The 24,419-nt window shown below is 32.4% G+C and overlaps 1 protein-coding gene across 2 annotated transcripts in view; it reads left to right on the forward strand.

Moving 5' to 3' along the window:
- Positions 1-24,419, forward strand: part of LOC127165350 (E3 ubiquitin-protein ligase RNF43) — a 122,308-nt gene that overhangs the window by 93,408 nt on the left and 4,481 nt on the right. The window contains exons 3-7 of one of the 2 annotated variants that reach the window (XM_051109853.1): positions 21,678-21,752; positions 22,668-22,802; positions 23,320-23,421; positions 23,758-23,928; positions 24,073-24,190. In XM_051109853.1, the coding sequence (XP_050965810.1) occupies positions 21,678-21,752; positions 22,668-22,802; positions 23,320-23,421; positions 23,758-23,928; positions 24,073-24,190 (601 nt within the window). The remainder of the gene's footprint in view (positions 1-21,677; positions 21,753-22,667; positions 22,803-23,319; positions 23,422-23,757; positions 23,929-24,072; positions 24,191-24,419) is intronic. The other variant, XM_051109854.1, reaches the window with a different exon arrangement.

Raw genomic sequence — 24,419 nt, forward strand, 5'->3', positions numbered from 1 at the left:
ATAAACATTGTGTAACTGGATGGATTATACAATATGTGTTTACAATACTTTAAAAAGTAGTATTTTACAAGGTAACAATTTTTTATTTTTTTATTTATTTTTTTTTTTACTATTAAATCTATTTTTTATAGATTACTAAACTTAAAAAAAAAACATTTTTAAATATTTTAAAATTATTATTATTATTTTTTTTTTACTAAAATAACACATGCTAAAATATGTTTTGTAATATGTAATATTTTAACCCTAAGGAAATATTATGCATAAACAAAATTACATCTATATAAGACTTCTTATACTTTTTCATTTAGATTTTTTTTTGCCAAATTGTCATAAATACATCCAGATTTTTTTTATTCATCTTGTTATTATTATTATTATTATTATTATTATTATTATTATTATTATTATTATTATTATTTTTGTAATGGTATGCATTATGCAACAACTGTTTTACAGCATTTAAAAAAGTATTTTTTAATTAATGTCAATGGAATTTTTTAAATAAAAAATGATTAAAACTTTTAAAATGTATCTATTTTATTTTATTTTGTTTTATTTGGTTTTGTTTTATTATTTTAATTTTATTTTTATTTTTAAATACACATGTCATTAAAACATTTCCAGGTAATATTTAACCACAAAATAAATATTTTGCATAAATAAAATGAAGCCTATATTGTTTTTATTATTTTTAACATTGCATTATTCTACAGTGGATTTGCATTTGTTTGTTTATGGTTGTTTTAATAAAAATACTGAAATTGTTATTATTATTATTGTTATTGTTGTTATTATTATTATTATTATTATTATTATTATTATTATTATTAGTTAAAAAAAATGAAATAGATGTCATTAAAACATGTCTGCATCATATTTGACCACAAAATAAATATTTTGTAAAATTAGGCATATAGTAACCTGTATTGACATTTCTTTTTTATCATCTTAATTTTTTTTAGTATTTCATTTTGACATTATCTGCCAAATTTGTATACATTCAGATGTTTTTTCATTCATATTATTATTATTATTATTATTATTATTATTATTATTATTATTATTATTATTATTATTATTATTATTTTGTAACAGTGTACATTATGCAACTGTTTTACAGCATTTCAAAAAGTATTTGTAATAAATTAATAAAAATACTTTTTTAAATAAAAAACATTAAAACTTTCAAAAATGTATTTATCTTTGTTTCTTTGTTTATTTATTTATTTATTTATTTATTTATTTTTATTTATTTAAATACACATGTCATTAAAACATGTCCAGGAAATATGTAACCACAAAATAAATATTTGGCATGGACAAAATGCCTATGTTATTATTATTATTATTATTATTATTATTATTATTATTATTATTATTATTATTATTATTATTATTATTATTGTTTAACAGTATGCATTATTCTATTGTGTTTGTTTTAATAAAAATACTACATTTTTAATTTTTATTATTAGTAGTAGTAGTAAAAAAACTAAACAGGTGTTATTAAAACATGTCTGCATCATATTTCACCACAAAATAAATATTTTGCAAAATGAGGCATATAGTAGCCTGTATTGTCATTTCTTTTTTTCATTATTCTTAATTTTTTTTTAGTATTTCATTTTGACATTTTCTGCCAAACTGTTATGCATTCAGATGTTATTTCTATTTCATCTAAATTATTATTATTATTATTATTATCATGTTTGTGTAACAGTACGCATTATGCAACTGTTTTACTGTGTTTAAAAACAGTGTTCTTTGTAAGTTTCAGTAAAAATACTGTTAATTTCGTCTAATGTAAAATGACTTTTCGCTGCTGTCACATGAACTGAGTGCAGCAGAGCGTCGGATTAAAGTTCGTTCCAGCGTCGGGAATTTCAGGAAGTGCAGATCGAGTTCTTGGCTTGTTCTCATTGACATGCTTTAAGTTCCTTTAGCAGCTTTGAAACTTCATCCAAATTGAAAGGAGACGCATTTGTCCTGCATGAGAGCAGTGTTTTCCTCTGTCTGTCGGACGTGTTTTTGTCGTTTCAGGGACTGTACAGGGTCATATTCATATTTCAGATGCTTTCAGACATCTATATGTTCTGTCAAACACTTAACTTTAAAGAGAATCGTTTGTGTAAAGTGTGATGGATGAGCGCCGCATCCTCTATTACACCACAGGAAATGAGTGAATGAGCTGAGATCTGCTGTTTCTATCCCAATGATTTCTGAAGGATCATGAGACGCTGAAGACTGGAGTAATGATGCTGAAAATTCAGCTTTGATCACAGAAATAAATTCCATTTTAAAATATATTCACACTGAAACCAGTTATTTGAAATGGCAATAATATTTCAGAATTTGACTGTTTTTACTATATTTTTAATCAAATAAATGCATTCTTGGTGAGCAGAAGAAACTTTTTATATAAACTTAGATTTAGTTAATTATATGAATCAGAGTTTCAGGATAATTAGTGAACTCATTAAACGTAATAAAAACATCGGACTTCCTTTTGCCTTGCAGCTGTAAGTCAGACACACACTAAACCCTCTAAACTAAAGAAAAGGAATTTTCTGGCATGTGTTGCTGTAGCGTCGTCTCTCGTCCCAGTGTTTTTTACGGGCTGATGTTATCGTGTGTGTGATAAGGAGAGAAGAATGAGCAGCTTTGTATGCAGGACATCCCTCATCATCATCATCATCATCATCAGAGAGAGTTTGATTGGAGATGGAATGCATTCATACGGTGCACAGGAAGTGGGCGTGTCTGTCTTTTATGTAGTGCCAGTCAGGGTGTGTTTGCTGCGTTTCTCTGTATGTGTTGCCCCATGCCGCTCTCTTTCACTCATACGCGTCTTTGTGAGTGAGTAAATGTGTGTGTGTGTGGGGGTGTATCTGATTGTATCTGTGTGTGTATGCGTGAGTGCATGTGTGTTTTCGCCCATTTGTCGCTGGGCAACGGCTCCCACAGTTGTTGTGGATTCCAGCGCTGCATCTGTTGTGTTTGAAGCTCAAGGTCGCCCGGCGGGGCGATAACTCTTCTCTTGTTGTTACACACTGTATGTCGCACACTTTGTGGGATGTTCCCATTGGAACGGGTTCTTCTCACATGGATGAGAACACAAGCGCCCACATCTCCTTTTTGTGCAGCTGTGTGTGTGTGTGTGTGTGTGTTCAGTCTCCTGAAGATTGGTTAAAGAGGAAGTATTTTTATTTTAAAATCTTTTAATAAATAGTCTTAAAAAGTTATAAATTAGTAAAAGTCTTAAATGTTAATAAAATGTTGTTTTTTGAACTTTTTGTTATAAAATTTGTACTTTTAATTTATTTAAAAAATGTAACAAGTTTGACAAATATTATTAAAAATATAACATTTTTAATATTAAAAACATTAATATTTTGCATGAACAAACTGAAGCTTATATTGATGTTTTTTATTTTTGTTTGTTTGTTTGTTTTCTGCCAAATTCTCATTACTGTAATGCATCTGGATGTTTAGGGGTTTTTTATTCATCCAACTATTATAAATTATTTGCGTCATCCTCATTACTGTAGTAGGTTATATTTTTTCCCTCAATTAAATCAGTACAATAATATTAGCTATAAAGTATTATTTAGTATCATTTACTTTAAAGTATGTATGTATGTATGTATGTATGTATTTATTTATTTACTTATTTGTTTGTTTGTTTGTTTAATAAATATACAGATGTCATTAAAACATGTACAACAAAATGAAGCCCTTATTATTATTATTATTATTATTATTATTATTATTATTATTATTATTATGTTTAACAGTATGTATTATTCTGAAATTGATTTATGTTTCAAAAAGTATTTTTTGTTTTAATGAAAATGCTACATTTTTAATTTTTATTATTTTATTATTATTATTATTATTATTATTATTATTATTATTTTGTAACAGTATGCATTATACAACAACTTTTACAGCATTTCAAAAAGTATTTGTAATACATTTAAATAAAAATTTAAAAAATGTAAACTAAAAAAAAACATTAAAAATTTTTTAAATGCATTAATATTTATGTATGTATGTATGTATGCATGTATTTATTTAATACAAAGATATTATTATCCTCATTAATGTAGTAGGCTTTTTTTTCCTCAATTAAATCATCTTTTTTATATTGTAGTCATAAGAATTTGTGCAAAATTGTGTAAATCCAATTGAAATTCAGTCATATTTAAATAGTCTGAATGGCAACGAACTGCATAGAATCTGATTTTTGCAAATCCACTTCGAGCATTCCTGGAAATCCATTTCAGTCTGAGTAGTCAGATTTAGTGTAGCTTTTTCACGTTTTCACACCAGGTAAACTGTTAACACGTCAGATGCCGGACGTCTTTGCAGAAACAAGCTTTTGTTGCAAGGGCAAGTCAAGCGGAAAAAGGGAAAATATACTGCTTGTATACGCACTTCTTTGAGTTTTGGAACCAACTGAGACGGCAGCACGGAATAAGTAGCACATTCAAGCTTCCAGCTTGTGGGTGCCTCTATGTTTGCATGACATAATCTTAGGGAATTTTTTTTTATGTTCTTTAGCATTTTTGTCATATTCTGTTTTGCCACATTTTCACTTTTTACTGTTTCTGGAAACTTGCCGCACATTCAGTGGTGTAAATGAAGCCCGTCCGCCCTCCGTAACGGGGTCACGCTCAGGTCACGCGTCCAGTCAGCGTCTGCGATGTGAGCAAATGATTCAGAGCTGGTTTTCAGACGTGCAGTTCGTGATTCTGATTCACTTGATCTGAGATCTGCTGTTTTGAGTCTGTAGATTGTAGAGCACCAACAATAGCGTGAGCATCAGATGGCATTCCTGCCTCTGTGTTCCCTTCAAAACAAGCTCATATCTCTCTTCTTTTTCGCATTTGAGTGTGAAGTGCGTTTGATAATCTTTTGAGATTTACAGGTATCGGGGGAATAAGAGCACTTACATTTACACACTTATTTTTCTCCATCCGTAAGTATTTCATATATGGTACAACGGGGATAAAGACACACCTCAAGAAAAAATGTGCTGTTCACTGCGCCTAAAATGAATAATTGCAAAAAATATATATATACACTTGTATTGAACATTTATGGAGCAACAGACTTTGTGTGAAAATAAATCATTCAAGTTGTTCATTTTGTTTAAAAATCTTATGAGATGGCAAGGAAACCAGCATGATACAAATACTTTAGCTAAAATAATGTTATATTATATATATATATATATATATATATATATATATATATATATATATATATATAATATAATATAATATAATAAAATATATGTTATTTATATATATATAAGAATACATTTTTATAGAATACATTTTTGTTCTATAAATATATTGTCATTAAAATGTTAATATAAAAAATATTTTTTTAAAGTACACAAACAAAATCATTTTAAAAAGTACAAATTCTGAAAGAATTGAAGGAGATTTCATAATAATTTAATAATTATTTACAGTAGTAACAACAAATGATATTTTCTTATATGATGATTAATATCATGTTTTTAAATATGATTGTTTTATTGTAAACATGGTGATTATCTCTGAGATGGACACCCAACATGATATATGATATTTACCATCTGAACCTAACAATGTCATGCCAACAAATGGAAACATCAGCCATCTATTAATTATCATGTTAATTATTGTGCCTTTTAGCCCCAATAGCAGGGGCGCTTTGTACCCCAAATACCATACTTTTACATATTTTTTCGATATTTAATAACTGTTGCTTTAATTATCTTAAACAAAAATCATTAAGAAAGCATTTATTTTAGTGATTCTCATTTGCTATTTAAATCTACAACATTTTTAAAAACACAGTAAGCACTTTGCACTGCTGGCCACGGTCGCGTCAAGGATCAGACAAATTTGCACATGCATCTTGAAAAGCTTTTGTTATGGAAAGTGCTACAGCATGTTTTTGTGCCATCTCGTGGTTTAGAGGAAAACAATATCAAAGACTCCTTTTACCCCGGGGCACCATTAGCCCCGTTGTACCACGTGAATATATATAATATATATATAGGAATTTTCAGCATCATTACTCCAGTCTTCAGTGTCACATGATCTTCAGAAATCATTCTAATATGCTGATTTGCTGCTCAAGAAACATTTCTGATTATTATCAATGTTAAAAACAGTTGTGCTGTCCAACATTTTTGTGGAAACCGTGATGCATTTTGTTTTTGAGGATTTTTTTGATGAATAGAAACAAAGTTTAAAAGAACAGCATTTATTTTAAATTAAAACTCTTTTGTAACATTACAAATGCATTTACTGGCACTTTTGATCAATTGTATGCATCCCATGCTGAATAAAAATAATAATTTCTTCAAAAGAGTTCACTTTAAAATGTACTTGATTACTTGAGTGCCAATGTAAAATCTGTATCCTGAAGCAAAACCAGCTAAAAAAGTACTGATCTAAAAGTCACTTTTATTTCTATAGCACTTTCTATATGCAGTTTAGATTGTTTTAAAATTGCTTTATTGTAGTAAATGGGAAAATAAGAGCAGTTAATGCTGCAAAATGAGTCAGTTATGAAACTAAAGCAGGTGCACAAAACAATAGTGTCATCTGTTCTCATCTGATAGTGTCAGTGCAGTCAAATCAGTAATATTACAGAAAATAAAATGTTTGTCCTCATGTAGGTGGCTACTGTAGGTAAACGTGTGAGTGTGAGGAGGCTGCTTTTGGGATCTGGGAATGCAAAATGTTTGTGTCTCGTGTCATTCTTGAAAGCGCGCTCATTTCTTCGCATGTCAGATGGTTGGCGGTGTGTGAACTCTGAGGAATGCCGCTCTAAATATAACTGCAGGAGCCTGATGCTGGTACACACAGTGACCTGCTGCCATTTACAGCTACACTGGAACTTTTGGCCCTCTAGTGGTTGAAACTTAAAACAAAGGTTGCTTGCGGAGGAACATTGTTTTGGTCGTTGCATGAGTTGCGCTTTGGCTGTCCTGTTCTGTTTGGATGAATCAGTTGTGAACATGTTTACAGATGATCGCTTTGTGTGCACATGTCACAAATGAAATTGAAACTCACCCTGATGTTAATCAGGTTGTCATATTGAATTTAACGTGGATGAATCATTTATGGAGTTTTTGTCCACTGGAAATTTTTATAGAAAGAAGGCTTGTTTCCATTTCTGTCCTAAATGAAATATGCATTGCATGGACTACCTTGAATAATGTCTATAATGATAGATGAGTATCTGGAAAATATGCAAGTAGCTCAACTGCTGCTGTTGTTTTGACTTGAAAATGAAGGTTTTAAAAATGTTGGCAATGTTGGCGTGTTGTTTTAGTATCATTGAGATATTATTACAGCAAGGGCGGTTCTAGGGTGAGTGGATATCCGGGGCTTAGCCCTGACATCTTTCAAATAAAATATATAAAAGTTATATAGATTAAGTTGCTTATTTTTTAAAAAAAATAACAAACATGCAGGGCTCTATAGCCTACACATATTTTTAAGGAGCTCCTGCATGCATTTACACTAAACTTACAAATTGCATAAATAATATTATGAGATTAAAGTTTTAAATATTAAATTTAGAACACCGAAATATGAAATGAGAGAAAAAATAGAATGACACTTTTAAGGACTAAAAATGCCAGTAGGTGGCAGTAAGCCACTGTTTTAATGACTGAGTCGTTGTCATTGATTAAATCGATTCATTCGAAACCACTGATTCATTCAAAAACGAAGAAAGAAACAGTTTTTATGAATGGGTCAGTGAATCATTGATTCAAAAACATTCAAAAAATGCAAATTTGTTCGAAACCACTGATTCATTCAAAAATGAAGTAAGAAACTGTTTTTATGAATGGGTCAGTGAATCATTGATTCAAAAATGCATTAAAAAAACCCAAATTCATTCAGCTCTATAGCCTACACATATTTTTAAGGAGCTCCTGCATGCATTTACACTGCACTTACAAATTGCATAAATAATATTAATATAATATAATATAATATATTAATGTTTTAAATATAAAATATAGAACACAGACATATGAAATGAGAGAAAAAATATAATGACTCTTTAAAATATGAGGCTAAAAATGCCAGTAGGTGGCAGTAAGCTACTATCTTAATGACGGAGTCATTGTCATTCAGTTGATTCGTTCAAAATACCTGATTCATCAAAAAAAAAAAAACAAAGAAAAAAACTGTTTTTATGAATAGGTCAGTTAACCTTTGATTCAAAAATGCCTTCAAAAAACACAAATTCATTCAGTACACGTACAAATTGCCTAAAAAATATTATGAGATTAAAGTTTTAAATGTAAAATTTAGAACACAGAAATATGAAATAAGAGAAAAAATAGAATGACACTTTTAAATACGGGAGCAAAACTGGCAGTAGCACTGATTCATTCAAAAACGAAGTGAGAAACTTTTTATGAATGTGTCAGTGAATCACTGATTCAAAAATGCATTAAAAAAACAAATTCATTCCATACCAAAACAAAGCATGGCTTTGCTTAGACTAGAGCAAAAATACAATATTTTCTCTACAATTTAAATTGCTTAATAACTTTTTTTTATTGAATTGTTGCCCTGACACAGTAAAGTCTGCCACTGACCATGCAAAATGTTAACCATGCATATGCATCTGTGTCCTAGAAAGTATGCTATTTATTTATTTATTTATTTATTTTTGCTAGAGTAACAAATAACCTCATTTTTACACATGATGAGATGATGATAAGTCATACAGCAAGATACCTGAAGCAGCTGCATTTTGCTGTTTAAGTGCTGGTTTGATAGAAATGATTTTAATGTGCATTAAAACTCTTGATACACACACAAGACATGGTAAAAAAACATTTGGGCTTTAATGAAAACATTCAGGGCTTCCACTTCTATGGCGCCACCCCTGTATTACAGTTATAATTAATATTTATTATATATTATATATTTATATTTTCCATTTTGTCCAAGTTTCAGCAGTTATGTTGTTTTTTAATTATTTTAATTTTTATATTTTTTTTAGTCTTAATATGTATTGAAAATATTGTCTTTTATTGACATTTAGTTCAAGTAACAATATATTTATTTATTTGTTTGTTTATTTTTAACTATAATAATCCTGCATATCATATAATGTAAGATAAAACAGTGGAAACTATTATAACTTGTCTAGTAGGCTGTATAGGCAAATAGACTAAGGTAGTAACTAGTTTAGAGGCATTGTTACCAACATAAACATTGTTTTGTTTAAACAAGTCAATGCAGAGGAAATGTGATGCTATGAAAACACTGATTTGCGTTTAACAAGTACTGTCATTTTTGCTTGCGGACTCTTTTTGATTCAAGTTTCATTTGTTATGGCTTCAAGTTTGTACAGTATGACACCTAGAATATAGTAGTAGCCTGATCTTTTTCCCTTAAATTACAGATAAAACGTAAGCACACACTTTCCACTAAAAACCATCCTGACAGCTCTAAAATATAATTAATGCTGTTAATTTTAATCAAAAAAGTTTTTTTAACAGTTTATTGAGTGTGTTTTACAAAAAAAAACACTCTAGTAAACTGCAAAAAAAAAAAAAAAAAAATCTACTTTTTGTTTAAAATGAACAATATTATACAATACATAATACTACTACTAATAAAAACTATTAAATTCAGTGCATTAAGGGGCATTTTTGTCATTATTTGTGAAATTTACTCGCAATTTCTGATGGTAAAAAATGTTCTACATCAATTTTTTTCAGTGTAATTTTAATCACTGTTAAATTAGAACTATTAAAATGCCTGCCGCTCGGCTGATTCCTTTTTTTCAGTGTCGCACACATGCGGGGAATGTGCCGGTGTTTCTGCTGCGCCCTGCAGCGCCGCCGCGTATAAATTTTACTGTCGTCATTTTTCAGCCTTTGATGCAGAGAGTGTTGTTTGAAGATCAGCCGCTGTTTAATTGGCTGTGAAATACCTCTGCGGATCGGCCCGGGCCTGCGCTCATGAACACAGGAGGGAAGCGGGTCAGAGGACGGGGATCGCTGCAGGGCCGGAGCGGGTGAATGGGGGAAACGGTGGGAGATACGGTTTAGGGAGGTTGAAACCTGCTAATCAAGACCTAAAACCTCCGAATGAAGTGTAAATTAATCATTATGAATCTTTTTTTAATTAAATTAACACTTTTATTCAGCAAAAATGACAGTAAAGACATTTATAGTGTCACAAAAGATTTCTATTTCAAATAAATGCTGTACTTTCTATTCGTCAAAAAATCTTGAAAAATAAAATGTTTCCACAAAAACATTGAGCAGTGCTGTTTTCAGAAAAGATGATAATCAGAAATGTTTCTTGAGCAGCAAATCAGAATATTAGAATGACTTCTGAAGGATCATGTGAGGAAATTCAGCTTTATATCACAGAAATAAATTACAATTTAATGTATATTCACATAGGAAACAGCTATTTTTAAATTCTGATATTATTTCACAATATTGCTGATTTTATGATTGATTATGGATTTTTGATTAAATAAATGCAACCTTGGTGAGCAGACTTCTTTCAGAAATATTAAAAAATATATATTTAAAAACAATGAGTGGTAGTGTAAGAAAATATAAAAATATATATTATAAATTATATATAAAAGTTATATATGATTATATATTATACATATAATAAAATTATATATTTATATTTTTTATGTTTATGAAAACATAAATATATAATATAAAAATATTACAGAAATAAATAAATATATTTAAAAGTAAATAAATGTAAAAGTTTAAACTTTATATCCTATTATTAGTGCTGTCATACAATTATTTGCAGTTAATCGCATCCAAAATAAAAGTTTTCTTTTCTATAATATGTGTATACTGTGTATATTTATGTAAATATAAATACACACACATACAATATACATAGAATTGATATTACATAGAAGTATTTTTAATATATCAACATAACATTTTTCTTAAATATATACATGCATGTGTGCATATTTATATATACTTTAAAAAATGCACGCAGTACATGCATTATATAAACAAAAACCTTTATTTTGGATGCGATTTATCATGATTAATTGTTTGACAGCACTACCTAATATATAAAAGCAGACCCAAATATTGCATGCAATACTAAATGTTTTAAAAACATTTGAAAAAATGTTACCATTCATAAATTTTGAACTTATAAAGTACAAGTATAAACACATCAGAGCTTCCAATAAATGTTCATTAAATGAAATAAGCATATTTGTAATCAACTTTTCTATTGGCTTTTGTTTTATCATTACAGATGTACTTTATTCAAAATTCTTTATTTGCAATCAGTGCTCTTTCTTTGACATTTGGTTTTTTAAAAATGACATTTATATGTTAAGTCTGCTTTTTTTGGACTGACTGTGAGTGTTTTTCATTTTAGTGGATTATTAAAGTTGTCCATCTTCAAGAAATGCATAAAATCTAATGCACTTTGATGTGCCTTTTAAAATATCCACTTTATCCTTGAGTCTTTTCATCATCGGGCCAAAACGCGAAAAGATCTGCTAGTTAGCGGCCGTATAACAGGGCGGTGCTGTAATCCAGATAGGATTTATGGCTGTGACTCAGTCTTGACCAAACAGACTGTGTTTCACCCTATAGCGGAGCAACGCTCTTGTGTTTCCAGACGTCAGTGGCCAAAGCTTGACATTTATAATGGAGACGGGACTTTGAGTTGACAGCTCGAGTTGTTTTTCTGCACTAAAAGCGTATGCGGTGATTGCGAGCTAGCGGTTGATGGTCGATTTGGAGTTTTTGAGGGGGTTTCTAATAATAGAGACAATGCAGAGGACGATGGAAATCATTGGTGTTCACATCCGTCCGATCCTAAGTCATATAACCATTTAAAGTCAAATCACGAATGCAGGGTTTCTACAAGACTTAAAAGGCCTTAAAATGTCTTAATTTATCCTGCCACAAATTAAGGCCCTAAATTCTAAATTCTGAATCAAACTCCATTGGCAAATATTTGTTGTTTTAATCATGAACTCACTTCATTTGGATGAGTTTGGAAAACAAGACTCCAAAAAAAAATTTTTCTTCCTTTTTTTTCCCCAATACAAATATCTAAACATACTTAAATCAATGTGTTTAATTGCAAATCAAAATCCTTTAATTATTAAGTTTTTGTTTTCTGAAAAACTGATCCAAATTAAACAATTTTAAGCTTAAAATAATTTTTAGGAAAAAAAATAAAATTAATTAAAACATTTTAAAAAATGGGATCAGAAAAATCAACTTAAATTAAAGGGAAAACGAGATGATTTTTCTCACTCCATTGGCAGATATTTCTACTTTTTTTTAATCATAAACTTTCAATTTTAATCTTATTTTTTTGAGAAAATAAGACTTAATTATGTCATTTTAAATGTATTTTGGTTTCAAAATATTTAGGCATTTGCACTGAAAAAGATAAAAATACTGATGATCAAAAGTACAGTAAAAGTTGTTTTCACATTCTAGTATTTGGAAGCAGATCTGTTCAAAACTTAAGCTATTTCATTTGTAAAAATGAATCAAAAAGTAACCAAGATCTGTTGGAAGATGTGTTTTTAAACTTTGAAGTGTTACAAGATGTACAATTGGAGACTATACTGACTTGTTCTTAAAACCTTTGGTCATAAAACCTGCAGAACCTTGTGAATGACTGAGGTGCTTTACCAAGCGATCAGCCTGTGTTGTGGAGCGTCTCTAGATACACAAGTACACAGATGTTTACATCTGCTGCAGTTCGTTTATTCACAAATAAAAGTGTGTTTGAGTTGGAGAACACAGTTAAAAGCGAGAACTGATGCTGTTTGGATGGCTCTATCAGGTGTGTATACACACATACACACACAGAGAGACACAGAGTGGGAATGATATCACTGGTTTCACAGTGTTGGATTGGCTCATAACCACATTAAACGAGCAGCTTATAAAAGCCGGATTCCTGGGCTCCGTTCCGGCTCCTCCGCGGCGCTCTTCTCTTTCTTTCTCTGTTCTTAGCGCTTTTAAAGCTGGAATTCTTGAATCGGTTGCAAAACGCAGACAAGTGAAGCCCTGTGGTCACACAGAGAGAGCGAGAAGGAGAGATTTGGCAAAAAAGCATATTCCTTGTGCATGTTAGAATCGGGAATTATCCTGAAGTCAGTGGGGTTTTGTGGATTTAAGAGGTGGAAATGAATTTTATTAGGCCACTTAAAGTGAGATTTCACATCATAGGATCATGGGGGTTTGTTTACTATCATAGGATGGTTTTAATATTTAGATATTAAATTTGATATCTTTAATATAAAAGTTTGAGGGCTATAAGATTTTTTTAAACATTTTTGAGTCAGTAAAATACGGTAAAATAGTGTCATGTTATTCCAGTTTAAAATAGCTGTTTTCTATGTAAATATACAGTAAAATGTAATTTAGTTCTGTGGTCAAAGCTGAATTTTCAACATCACTACTCCAGTCTTCAATGTCACATGATCTTTCAGAAATCAATCAAATATGCTGATTTGAAACAGTTCAGTGTTAAAAACAGTTGTGCTTCTGAATATTTTTGTGGAAATCTTGATATTTTTTTACATTTCAGGATTCTCTGAATAGAAAGTTCAAAATAAAAGCATTTATTTAAAATAGATTTTACTGTCACTTTAAATTATTTGAATTAAATTGATAAATTATGATAAAAGTATTTTTTTAGAAGGAAAAAAAAAACCTACGGACTCCAAACTGTCCATAATTCGCCAAACTTGTAGTGTGGATATATTTAATTAATTAATAAAACGTATAAATCAATAAAGATCTAATATAATTATGACCATGGACCACAAAACCAGTCATAAGGGTACATTTTTTTGAAAATGAGATTTGAAAATAAAAATAAATAAATAAGCTTTCCATTGATGTATGATTTATTAGAATAGGATAATATTTGGCTGAGTACAAGTATTTGAAAATCTGGAATCTGGGGGTGTAAAAATATATAAATATTGAGAAAATCGCCTTTAAAGTTGTCCAAATAAAGTTCTTAGCAATGCATATAGCTAATCAAAAATTAAGTTTTAATATATTAATGGTAGGAAATTTACAAAATGTCTTCATGGAACATGATCTTTACTTAATGTCCTAGTGATTTTTGGCATAAAAGATTACAAATTGGTCATTTCAACCTGTACAATTTATTGGTGGCTATTGCTACAAATATACCCTTGCTGCTTAAGGCTGGTTTTGTGGTCCAGGGTCACATGTAATGAATAAATAAATGTCAAATGTGTATATATAATAAATATAAATGACCCCTAACTTATGTGTGTTTGACATTGTAGGGTATTCTGTCAAAGACCTTACATTTGTGACCCTGGACCACAAAACCAGTCTTAAGTCACTGGGGTATATTTGTAGTAATAGCCAAAAATACATTGTATGGGTCAAAACTATAGATTTTTCTTTTATGCCAGAAATCATTGGGGAATGAATTAAAGATCCAAGATGATATTTTGCAAAATTACTACTGTAAAAATATCAAAACGTAATTTTTGATTAGTAATATGCATTATTAAGAACTTCATTTGGACAACTTTAAAGCTGATTTTCTCAATATTTAGATTTTTTTTGCACCCTCAGATTCCATATATTCAAATAGTTGTATCTCGGCCAAATATTGCTCTATCTAACAAACCATACATCAATGGAAAGCTTATTTATTCAGCTTTCAGATGATGTATAAATATCAATTTTGAAAAATTGACCCTTATGACTGGTTTTGTGGTCCAGGGTCACATTTTATAAATAATTTCTATTTTATAAACACAGCTTGATTTTTAAATGTTGTAATATTTGTTTTGCTGTATTTCAGTACTGTCACTAGTTTCCTAGATTGTTTTAGGCCTCTCTCACCTCAAAAGAGACGCCTCTTACTAGAAGTTAAACTTTTGCAGCACTGACTCGGTAAGTCCTAGAAACGGTTTCATTTAGAGCTTGTCAGCATACAGATGCATGACTGATGTTCACAGTAGAGCGGAGGTTTATCCTGAGCATGACTGATACACTCTCTGTTTCCATCTTCCTCTGTTGTTTTTGCAGCAGCAGCAAGCAGAGGCATGCGTCGCAGCTCGTACAGGCCGTTTAGACTCCTTACGGGAGATTAAGTCACACCTTGCTATGAAAAAGACATTTCCCATTCCCCCCCAGTCTCTTTCGTTCTCAAGCCTGGGCACAAACTCCCACAATCCCCTTGGAGAATTATGTAGTGTCCCGTCAACATGTCTTCTTCCTCTTTTAGATGGCAGATGAAAATCTTACATCACAATATGAGTCATTTTTGTAACAATATATATGACAGAACAGTTTTTTTGCTGAAAATTTAATTAAAAAAAAGTTTGTGCTGGAAAACAAGACAAGAATGCTGAATAAAAAAGATGTTTTTTGCAGTGTTACACATGTAAATAGCATAAATCAGCCATGCAGATTCATTTACCATGGTGTAATCGATGTAACAACTGCCTTTCCAGTTCTCTTTAACATGTTTAAATCCATGCCACAGATTTTCCCTCAATCATCACAGAAGATGTGAGAAAGCGTGTAGATCTTCTGTGTAGGCCAGGTTATTAGCGCTCGAATGCTTTGGGTAGATCGGATTCACGGGTCTTACGGAATAACAGGATACGGATCAAAATAGGAATGTTTTCATGTGGCAAATGAAAGCACAGGAAGAAGCGGCTAATTAAGCTGCCGCTCTGTGCCCGGGGACACGCTGGAAACTCCTCACTCACGCTTCATTTCACGATTTATCCTGTCAGAGATCATACTTGCATGGAACAGTTCACCAAACCTGACGAGATTTTACTGTATGTGTATATATATATATATTTACAATGCGCAGCATAAATGAGTACACCCCATCTGAATTAAAATAACAGGTGTATTTTCGTAATGATCACTAACAAAATTCATGGAAAGATGGCAAAATTGAAATATTAAGTATTAAACTTAATAAACTTAATATATACTTAATAAAAATAAAAAATATATGACAATATTTTCTGTAAAATAAATAAATTAGCCAAGGGATTGCAGAAATGAGTACACTCTAGGTTTAGCAAATGTATAATATTCTAGTACTTCCAGAACTTGAAGTATATTATGAGTGTTCAAGTTCATAACAAATTGTCACATTTGTCCCGTTTAACTCCTGGAGGATGAGCTCCTTAAATGGCCTGGTCTTTAATGCGGAGTTGCTTAGTTTGTCTCTACAGAACCCCCCTTAGGTGTTCAAGAGTGTTAAGATTGGGTGAAATACATATCCACTGAAGGATTTTCACCTTGGGAGAATGACTGTCTTCATTGTCATGCTGAAAAAATGCTCAATAATGCAGGGAAATAAGATAAGAGGGTAGCGTCTTCAGTTTCAGGTTTTTGTATTACATCACACAGTGGTGTGTGAATTCATGTCAGCGTTGATAAAGCACAACTCCCTCACACCTTCAGCACTCATGCATCCCAATATAGGAGCTTTACTACCACTGAACGTCACTGTGGGTACCAGGCACTTCTCACTGTACTCCTCCTCTAGCAACACCAGAACATTTTGGATGCTTTTGGATCCGAAACGATTGACTTGGTCTCTTAAGACCAGAGAATGGATTCCCAAAAGTCTATATTTTGTAAATATAGGCCTTGGAAGAGGTTAAATGAGTTTATTGTGCTTTAGCTACTGTAGATAGTTTTGGTGTGAATAAACAACCAGGCTGCGTCTTATTCTGTGAGATAAACAGTCACTCTTTTCATAGCTTTTGCTGACTCTGAGACACTTGCATGGTGTTTCTCCTGTTCATTTTCTAGCAAAAATCACTCATAACTAAATGAAAACTTAAAGTGAAGGCCTAATTATTTCAGGAGCCTTGTCAAAACTGCATTGTTTTTGAATGTCGGCGTTACTTCTGCTGTTTTCACACTTACAACAATGATTTAGTATTCCTCTTGTACCATTGTCCTCTTTTATGCTAAGAAATAAGCCACCTGATGGTTCCATTGTTACCATCATTAAGTTTATCATTCAGTAGGCTATATAACACTTTTAATTGCCAGGAAATTACTTTAAAGGTTTTGGTTCAATATACCTACCTGTTGTTCAAAAATTAGTTTTTGTTTGTTTGTTTGTTTTATTTAGTAAGTTTGATAAGAAAATTTCCTGACTAATTTTGACATTCTTCTTTGGTAATTGATCAAGCGGGCTTGTTGGAACATTGGAAGAAGTCCCGTTTTGAATCAAATGATTCCTGTTGCATGCTTTAAAGTCCCGTTCTGAATCAAATGATTTTGCATTTGCACTTTAAAGTCTTGTTCTGAATCAAATGATTCTCCATACCCGTTTTGAAGTCCTGTTCTGAATCAAATGATTTGCTATATGTGCTTTGAAGTCTCGTTTTGAATCAAATGATTTGTGATACACACTTTAAAGGGTCGTTTTGAATCAAATGGAAGGAAAGGAAAGGATGTGACGTGAGGCCAAGTATGGTGACCCATACTCTGAATTTATGCTCTGCATTTAACCCATCCACACACACAGCAGTGAACACAGCAGTGGGCAGCCATATTGCTATTGCTGATATTGCTATTCATTAAATTGTGATCACGTTTCCATCGTTTTAAAAAACATTTCATGACATGACACTCAGAATCTGGTACTTGCCTAAAAAGATGGGTGTATAATGTGCATTGTTAACAGATTACACTAACATTAGGTTACTTAAACTATAGCCTTACTGGAGTTGGATCAACCTCCACCTTGAAAACAGTTTTCAAACGCATCCCCCCTGCTTTTTTCACAAATCGCACCCTGTACATACGTACGTGTGTGTGTGTGTATGTGATTCATTTCTATTTGATATACATGCCAAATTAAGCTTCAGCAGATCGGCCCAGTGTTGACGTTGTTATTTAGTGTCTGGATGCCAGTAAGACGTTACCGCCAGGCTACTGTAGTCGATCATTTCAGGAATGTGAAGTTATTACAGTAGATGCCTGTGTTTCATTCCTTGTGTGTGGCTTACTTTAATCATCTGAGGTTATCTGAGGGAATCTATCCGAGGGTTTTGTCTCTCCGGTGTTGGACGGGCTCCCTTCGCCTGCGGGCTGGAAATAAACCAACAGCTCTGAGAACAAGGGATCAAGCTGTATTAACAAATATCCATTTATGTAGATGATAGAGGTATGATTGTTTAGTGCGATCGAATGAACCGTCGAGTGATTAAGTGAAGGGAAAGAAAGAAAGGATGAGGAGGGACGTCTAATGATGATTCCAATACATTTCTTGCCTTTATCTCACCAACTGCCTTTAATGTCTGTTTAAATGAATAGTTCACTCAAATATTTTGTTCTGTCATTATTTACTTAGCCTTGTGTAAATAATGGATTCCTGTATACATAAGGATTCATTTTTAGGTGTCATCAATATATCAGTATTGTATGCTTAAATGCTGAAAATACAAAAGTATTTGTACATTTAGATGCTGTAAATATATCAGCATTGTACATTTTGAAAAACCATTAACAAAACAAGTAAATGTACAGTTGTAGAAACACATTTTATGTAAAATACATACAAATTATCATGAGATCACATTGCAAGTTTTCAGACATTTAGTCTGATTTTTAGTCATTTTTCGCTTCGAATCAACGTGGATTCTCCACGTAGCTCGTTGGTTTGGTTCACAGTTCACAGTTTCTAAATCTTTAACAAACACCTTTTAAAATACTTTTGGGGGAAAAAAATAATGAGGGAAAATACTTCTAGAACCAATGACGCTGAAAAAGTGGATGACGCTAATGCGATCTATGCTTCTTTTGTGTTCCACAGAAGAAAGTAAGTCATACAGGTTTTAAAAACCATGATTTTAAAGTAAATTTTAGGTTTTAGCTGAACTCCTATTACTTTCCATAAAAATATGATTAGTTTTTTCCAGAATTAAATTTTTTTAATATATAGTTATTATTTTTTAATGTATAGTTTTTATAATATATATGACGCGATCACGGGCAGCAGTGTAAAGTTGATTCTATGCTTAGAATCTAATATTTGGTGTTTTTAAAAATGTTGTAGATTTAAGTAGCAAATGAGAATCGCTAAAGTTTTTGAGTATATCTTAAGATTTATCTTAAGGTCTTCTTAATGATTTTCAGTTAAAGCAGCAGTTTTTAACAAAAGAATATGTAAAAGTATGGTATCTGGTGTAAAAAGTCCCTCTGTTGTTGGGGCTAAAGAAACAATAATTAACATGATTATTAATAGAAGGCTGACTTTTCCATTTGTTGACATGACATTGTTAGATTCAGATGGTAAATATCATATATTATGTTGGGTGTCCATCTTAGAGATAATCACCATGTTTAGAATGAAACCATCATACTTAAAAACATGATATTAATCATATCATATAATAAAATATAATTTGTTGATACTACTGTACATCTATATTCAATGGCTATGTTTTATATTAACGTTTTAATAATAGTGTATTTATTGAACAAAAATTAATTATTTTATTTATCAAAATAAGCAGAAAATAGTACAAAGTTCGTTAAAGTGATTGTTTTGAACAAGTGTTAACTTGGATATTATTAAAAAAAAAACAAAAAAAAAAAACATTATTTTAGCTAAATATTTAGACTCACCTGCGTGGGGCAAAAGGCCCCCCTTGCCGCTTCATACATTTCTTAGATTTTTAAACAAAATGCATGATGTGTATGATTTTTCACACAGAATCTGTTGCTCTATGAATGTTCAATACAAATGTATATATTTCTCTGCAATCATACACTTTAGGTGCAGTGAAAAGCACTTTTTTTTTCTTGGAGTGTGCCTTGAGCCCCATTGTACGCTATACAAAATTCTGTTGGCTTCTTCTATTTTGTCAGTTCTTGTTCTTCCAAACACTTGCACGCACACATCAGTTATCGTGAGTTTATACCCCACATCAAACATGCCGTTCACCACTGCCCGCCTCTTCCTGCGTCATCCGGCCAATCAGCTGAAAGCAGACAGATAGCACCGTCTCTCTCACACACACATTTACGTCTGTAAGTCACATTACATAGCTGAACCCTCTCATTAACCCTGCAGATGAGACCAAACTCACACTTAACAAGTTTCTCAAGATTCTCACACACCAAGCCAAACTCAAAGCCAGTAATCTGAATGCTTTCAGCTCTTATAGAAAACACTGATGATTTCCGTTCACATACTCAGTTAAACCTGTAAGCTTTGTGCGTGTGTGTGTGTGCATGTGTGTGTGCATGTAGCTAGCAGGCTAATGACGGGTCTGATTGTACTTCCTGTCTCTGGAGAGGCCGTCTGCAGTCTTGAGGCCTGTTATTAAACACACAGCAAGCACAGTCTCTGTCCAGCATTACAGTTAGAGCATTAACTTTTTTTTACCATAATTTCTCATAATTTCTAATTTATCTGTTGTTTATGAAGGAAACTAGATGACACTTGCAACATCAGTTGCATTTTACTAGTTCACAGTGAATATAAACTATCAATCAGATGACAGAAGGCATGTCGTAGGTTGTGTGCAACAGGTTTGTCAGCAAAGTTTTGGTCGTGTTAATAAATTACAGTAGTTTTTACTGTGCAAAGCTTACTGACATGATACAAGAACATTGCTATGCTGTTGCTTTGGGTGTTTTCTTACAGTCTTTTGAGTAAAGAGTTTCCTCCAATGTGCATCTGTGGGATTTTTGTCACCTGTTTTATCATCCAGCAGGTGATCTACATCTGATCACCCAGTAATTGCACGCTTCTCCTCAAAAACATGCGTGGTTTTGAGGACATGTCTGGAGTACAAACGTCTCTGGATGACACACACACACACCGAAGTTTAATTAGAGTTTGGGTTTGTTCAAATCACTAACCTTCAGTCTAATTTACAGTAATAGCAATGCTTGACTTTGCAAGCCCTGCTAATTATAACCGCTCAATCACTTCACCACAACTAAATGCACACACATTGTCTGAAACACAGCAGTATACTTTCCTGCGGCTCATACTGTGACCTTTGACCTTTGAACTCTCAGCAGTTGGGCAGGAAATAGACCTTCGGTGAGTTATTGGTCATTGTTTGGGCAGAATTCTTTCCCAATCGCACAAGAAGCGCATCTATCTTGACAAAGACAGGGAGGGTTTGACACAGTGGAAGGAAGTACTAGTGTTTTTATAGTATATGAACTCAGTTTTTGTTTTCTAAAGTGTTAGAGACTGATCTGAAGCCTTTAGAAGGTTGTGCTTTATTGATAATTCATCACAGTAATGGTTGTGATTTCACTAATGTGAAATATTGTATGATTTGTCGTCAGCAACAATGTAGTGCATAGAGTGTTTTGGTGCAACTGGATGAATTTAAAAGGTGGATTTAATTGATTGTCGATATCTACTGACTCTGTATGTCTTGTAGTCTCTTAAAATGTCTTAGGAATTTGGTAAGAAGTTACTGAATGTGCAGACTTTCATTTTAACACTCTCACACAGGGGTCAGTAGAGGTGCTGAATTGCATAATGACTCAGTGTCTTCAAATATGTGATCAGATTGCCATCTGCTGGCTTGTGGGATTTGTACAACACAGCTAACTCTGTGTCTCTCTTTTTGTGTCTCAGGCTCGTCTGGCTCTTCAGAGAGGTGCTCAGGCTGTCATCTTTGACATCACAGATGATCCCGGTGCTGCTCAGGAGGTCTGTATGTTTGTGTCACTTATAAAAATTGATCTTGGTAGTTTCTGCTAACTTGTTGGTCTTTTGGAAAATCATAATAAATTAACAAGGGTTCTCCTTCAATCAATGTATTTTTATTATTTATTTTTATGTTTTTAATTTCATTCTCCATTCTCTTTTTTTTAGTTTTGGAAGACAGTTGTCAATAAACACAACTTAAAATTTAGATTATAATAAATTAACATTAATCTCATCCAATAATTTATTTTTGAATCTCCTTCAGTCAGTTTATTTTTGTTTAATTTGTTCTTTTTTAATTGATTACTTGTTGTATTTATTTCTTTATTTTTTGGGAAGATAGTTTCGAAAAAAAAAAAAAAAAAAAACAATTAATATTTTTTATTATTATTTATTGTATTTTTATTTCTTATAAATACAAATATTATTTTTAAATTATTTAATTTGTATTTATTTTATCATCATACTTTTATTTTATTCTTGTAAGACAGTTGCAGATAAAAGCTACTTATTGCAGTTTTAAAAATCACTCTAGCAACTAAAGTATTTTGGCAGATTGTTACCATGGTAAATTTGAAAATGTTTTGTTTCCAGGCCATGTAGTTCAAAATATATTCCATTCCAAACATTCCATTTAGAACAAATTCCATTTGTTTTAAATGTTTTTGGTAACACTTTAGTAGGGAACAGTTCCCACTATTAACTAGTTACTTATTAGCATGCTTATTATTAACATATTGGCTGTTTAATAGTACATATAAAGCACATATTCTGCGTCAACTACCTTACTAACTGTTAAAAAGCAGTAAATTAAGAGTTTATTTAGGCAAAAGTTGTAGTTAATAACAAGAATTGGACCTTAAAATAAAGTGTGACCACATTTTTTGTTTTTTTTTTTTTTTTTTTTTTTACACACAGCTGCGCGATTCAGGTTCATTGCCTCGTCCAGTGGTGTTGGTGAAGTCATCCGATGCAGAAGAACTGATGGGACTCGTCAATAAAAACGAAGAAGCCATGGTGTTCATAGACATCATGTTGGAAACTCAAAAATGGGTGAGCAATCGTATCCACATTAAATTGATATCTTTTTATTTCTAGACTTTTCTGTTTTAAACTTCCTGCTGAAAAGTTTAAACCAGTATGATTTTACATGGCTGGTTAGTGATGGGTCAGCTAACTGACCAGTATGGCCATCCATGCAAGTAGAAATGCTGCTGCATCAAAATCTTTGCTAGTCCTGGAGCAGCATTCCCATCAACCAGTCAAAATTTAGGGAAGTTTAGGCCTAGTGTAAGAGCTGGAGTTAGGACTTAAAAACTAGTTTCCTATGTTTTTAGGGCTGATCAATAGTTTAGCATTGTTGGTTTAACAGGAACAATGCTGATCCAGTATGCCTTAGTGACAGCTTTTGTAACCAACAATCCTGGTCTTTTCAGGAGGGTTTGTTTAATTTGTGTCAGGAATTTGCTTTGACTTCAAGTGTTCTTGGGATAGCACTTTCTGGCTGTTCATTGGGTTAAAATCTGTTAGTTGGTGGAATGATGACAAACTTTGTATGTTGTGTACACAGCCTCACTATGACGTTGGCATCCTGTTGACTGTGGCTCTGGTTGTGTTGGCCATCATCATGATCTTTGCTCTTCGCTTCCGCTGCAGGTCCAACAGAACCTGGGTAAGAAAACAACACACATTATACCAGGGATGGCCAACTTTGGCACTAAAGGGCCACAGTCCTGCAGAGTTTTGCTCCAACTTTGATATAAAAAAACCAGCCTGTAGCTTTCTAGTAACGCTTAGATCTTGATTAGCTTGTTATTTGATTAGGGTTGGAGCAAAACTCTGAAGGAATGTAGCTCTCCAATACCCAAGTTGGCCACCCCTGCATTATACCAATGCAGTCAGTGTTTACTTTTAGGCTTGTCCATTGCATAATTGTACTCTCCTTTTCCCTGCTTTTAATGATCATAACATATTGTTTTGACTTTTAAATTCATTGTCAAAATCACAGGACTCTGTGCACCAGCAGACTATGCGTGCCATCAGCAGGTTGGAAACGCGCACATACAGCTCTCAGGGTTGCTCTGGCTCCCAGCGTTCTCGCGGGGCTCCAGGGTCAAACTGCAGCTCCAATTCCAGCCCAATCTGTGCCATTTGTCTTGAGGAATTCATGGATGGCCAGGTAGGAGATGAAAAGCATAAAAAAGCATTATATAATTTTGAAGAGGGGCAAGAGAAACCATCAAAGAGACAGGAAAACGACAACTATTGTCTTGAGGCACACCAGTGGCACATTTAATATTACTTTTCTTTGTCTTTCTGGCAGGAATTGAGAATCATCTCCTGTGCTCATGAGTTCCATAAGGAGTGTGTCGACCCCTGGCTCCTACAACACCGCACCTGCCCACTATGCATGCACAACATCATGGGTAAACAGCCTCAGGGTACATATACATTTCTCCAATAATATTGTTATAGAGCTTCCGAGGCAGCACTGTATTGAAATTCCTCTTCTTTCTTTATCTTATGCTTCCTAAATATGAACACAACCAGTTGCCTGTGTGACTTTTTTCTGTGGAACACGAAATATATTTTGAAGAATGTTAATTTGTCATTGGAGTCCAGAGTTGTTTGCACCCAAAGGTTCTTCAAAATGTCTTTTGATGTTATAAG

Source organism: Labeo rohita, chromosome 5, assembly GCF_022985175.1.
Source record: "Labeo rohita strain BAU-BD-2019 chromosome 5, IGBB_LRoh.1.0, whole genome shotgun sequence".
Classification (NCBI taxonomy): domain Eukaryota; kingdom Metazoa; phylum Chordata; class Actinopteri; order Cypriniformes; family Cyprinidae; genus Labeo; species Labeo rohita.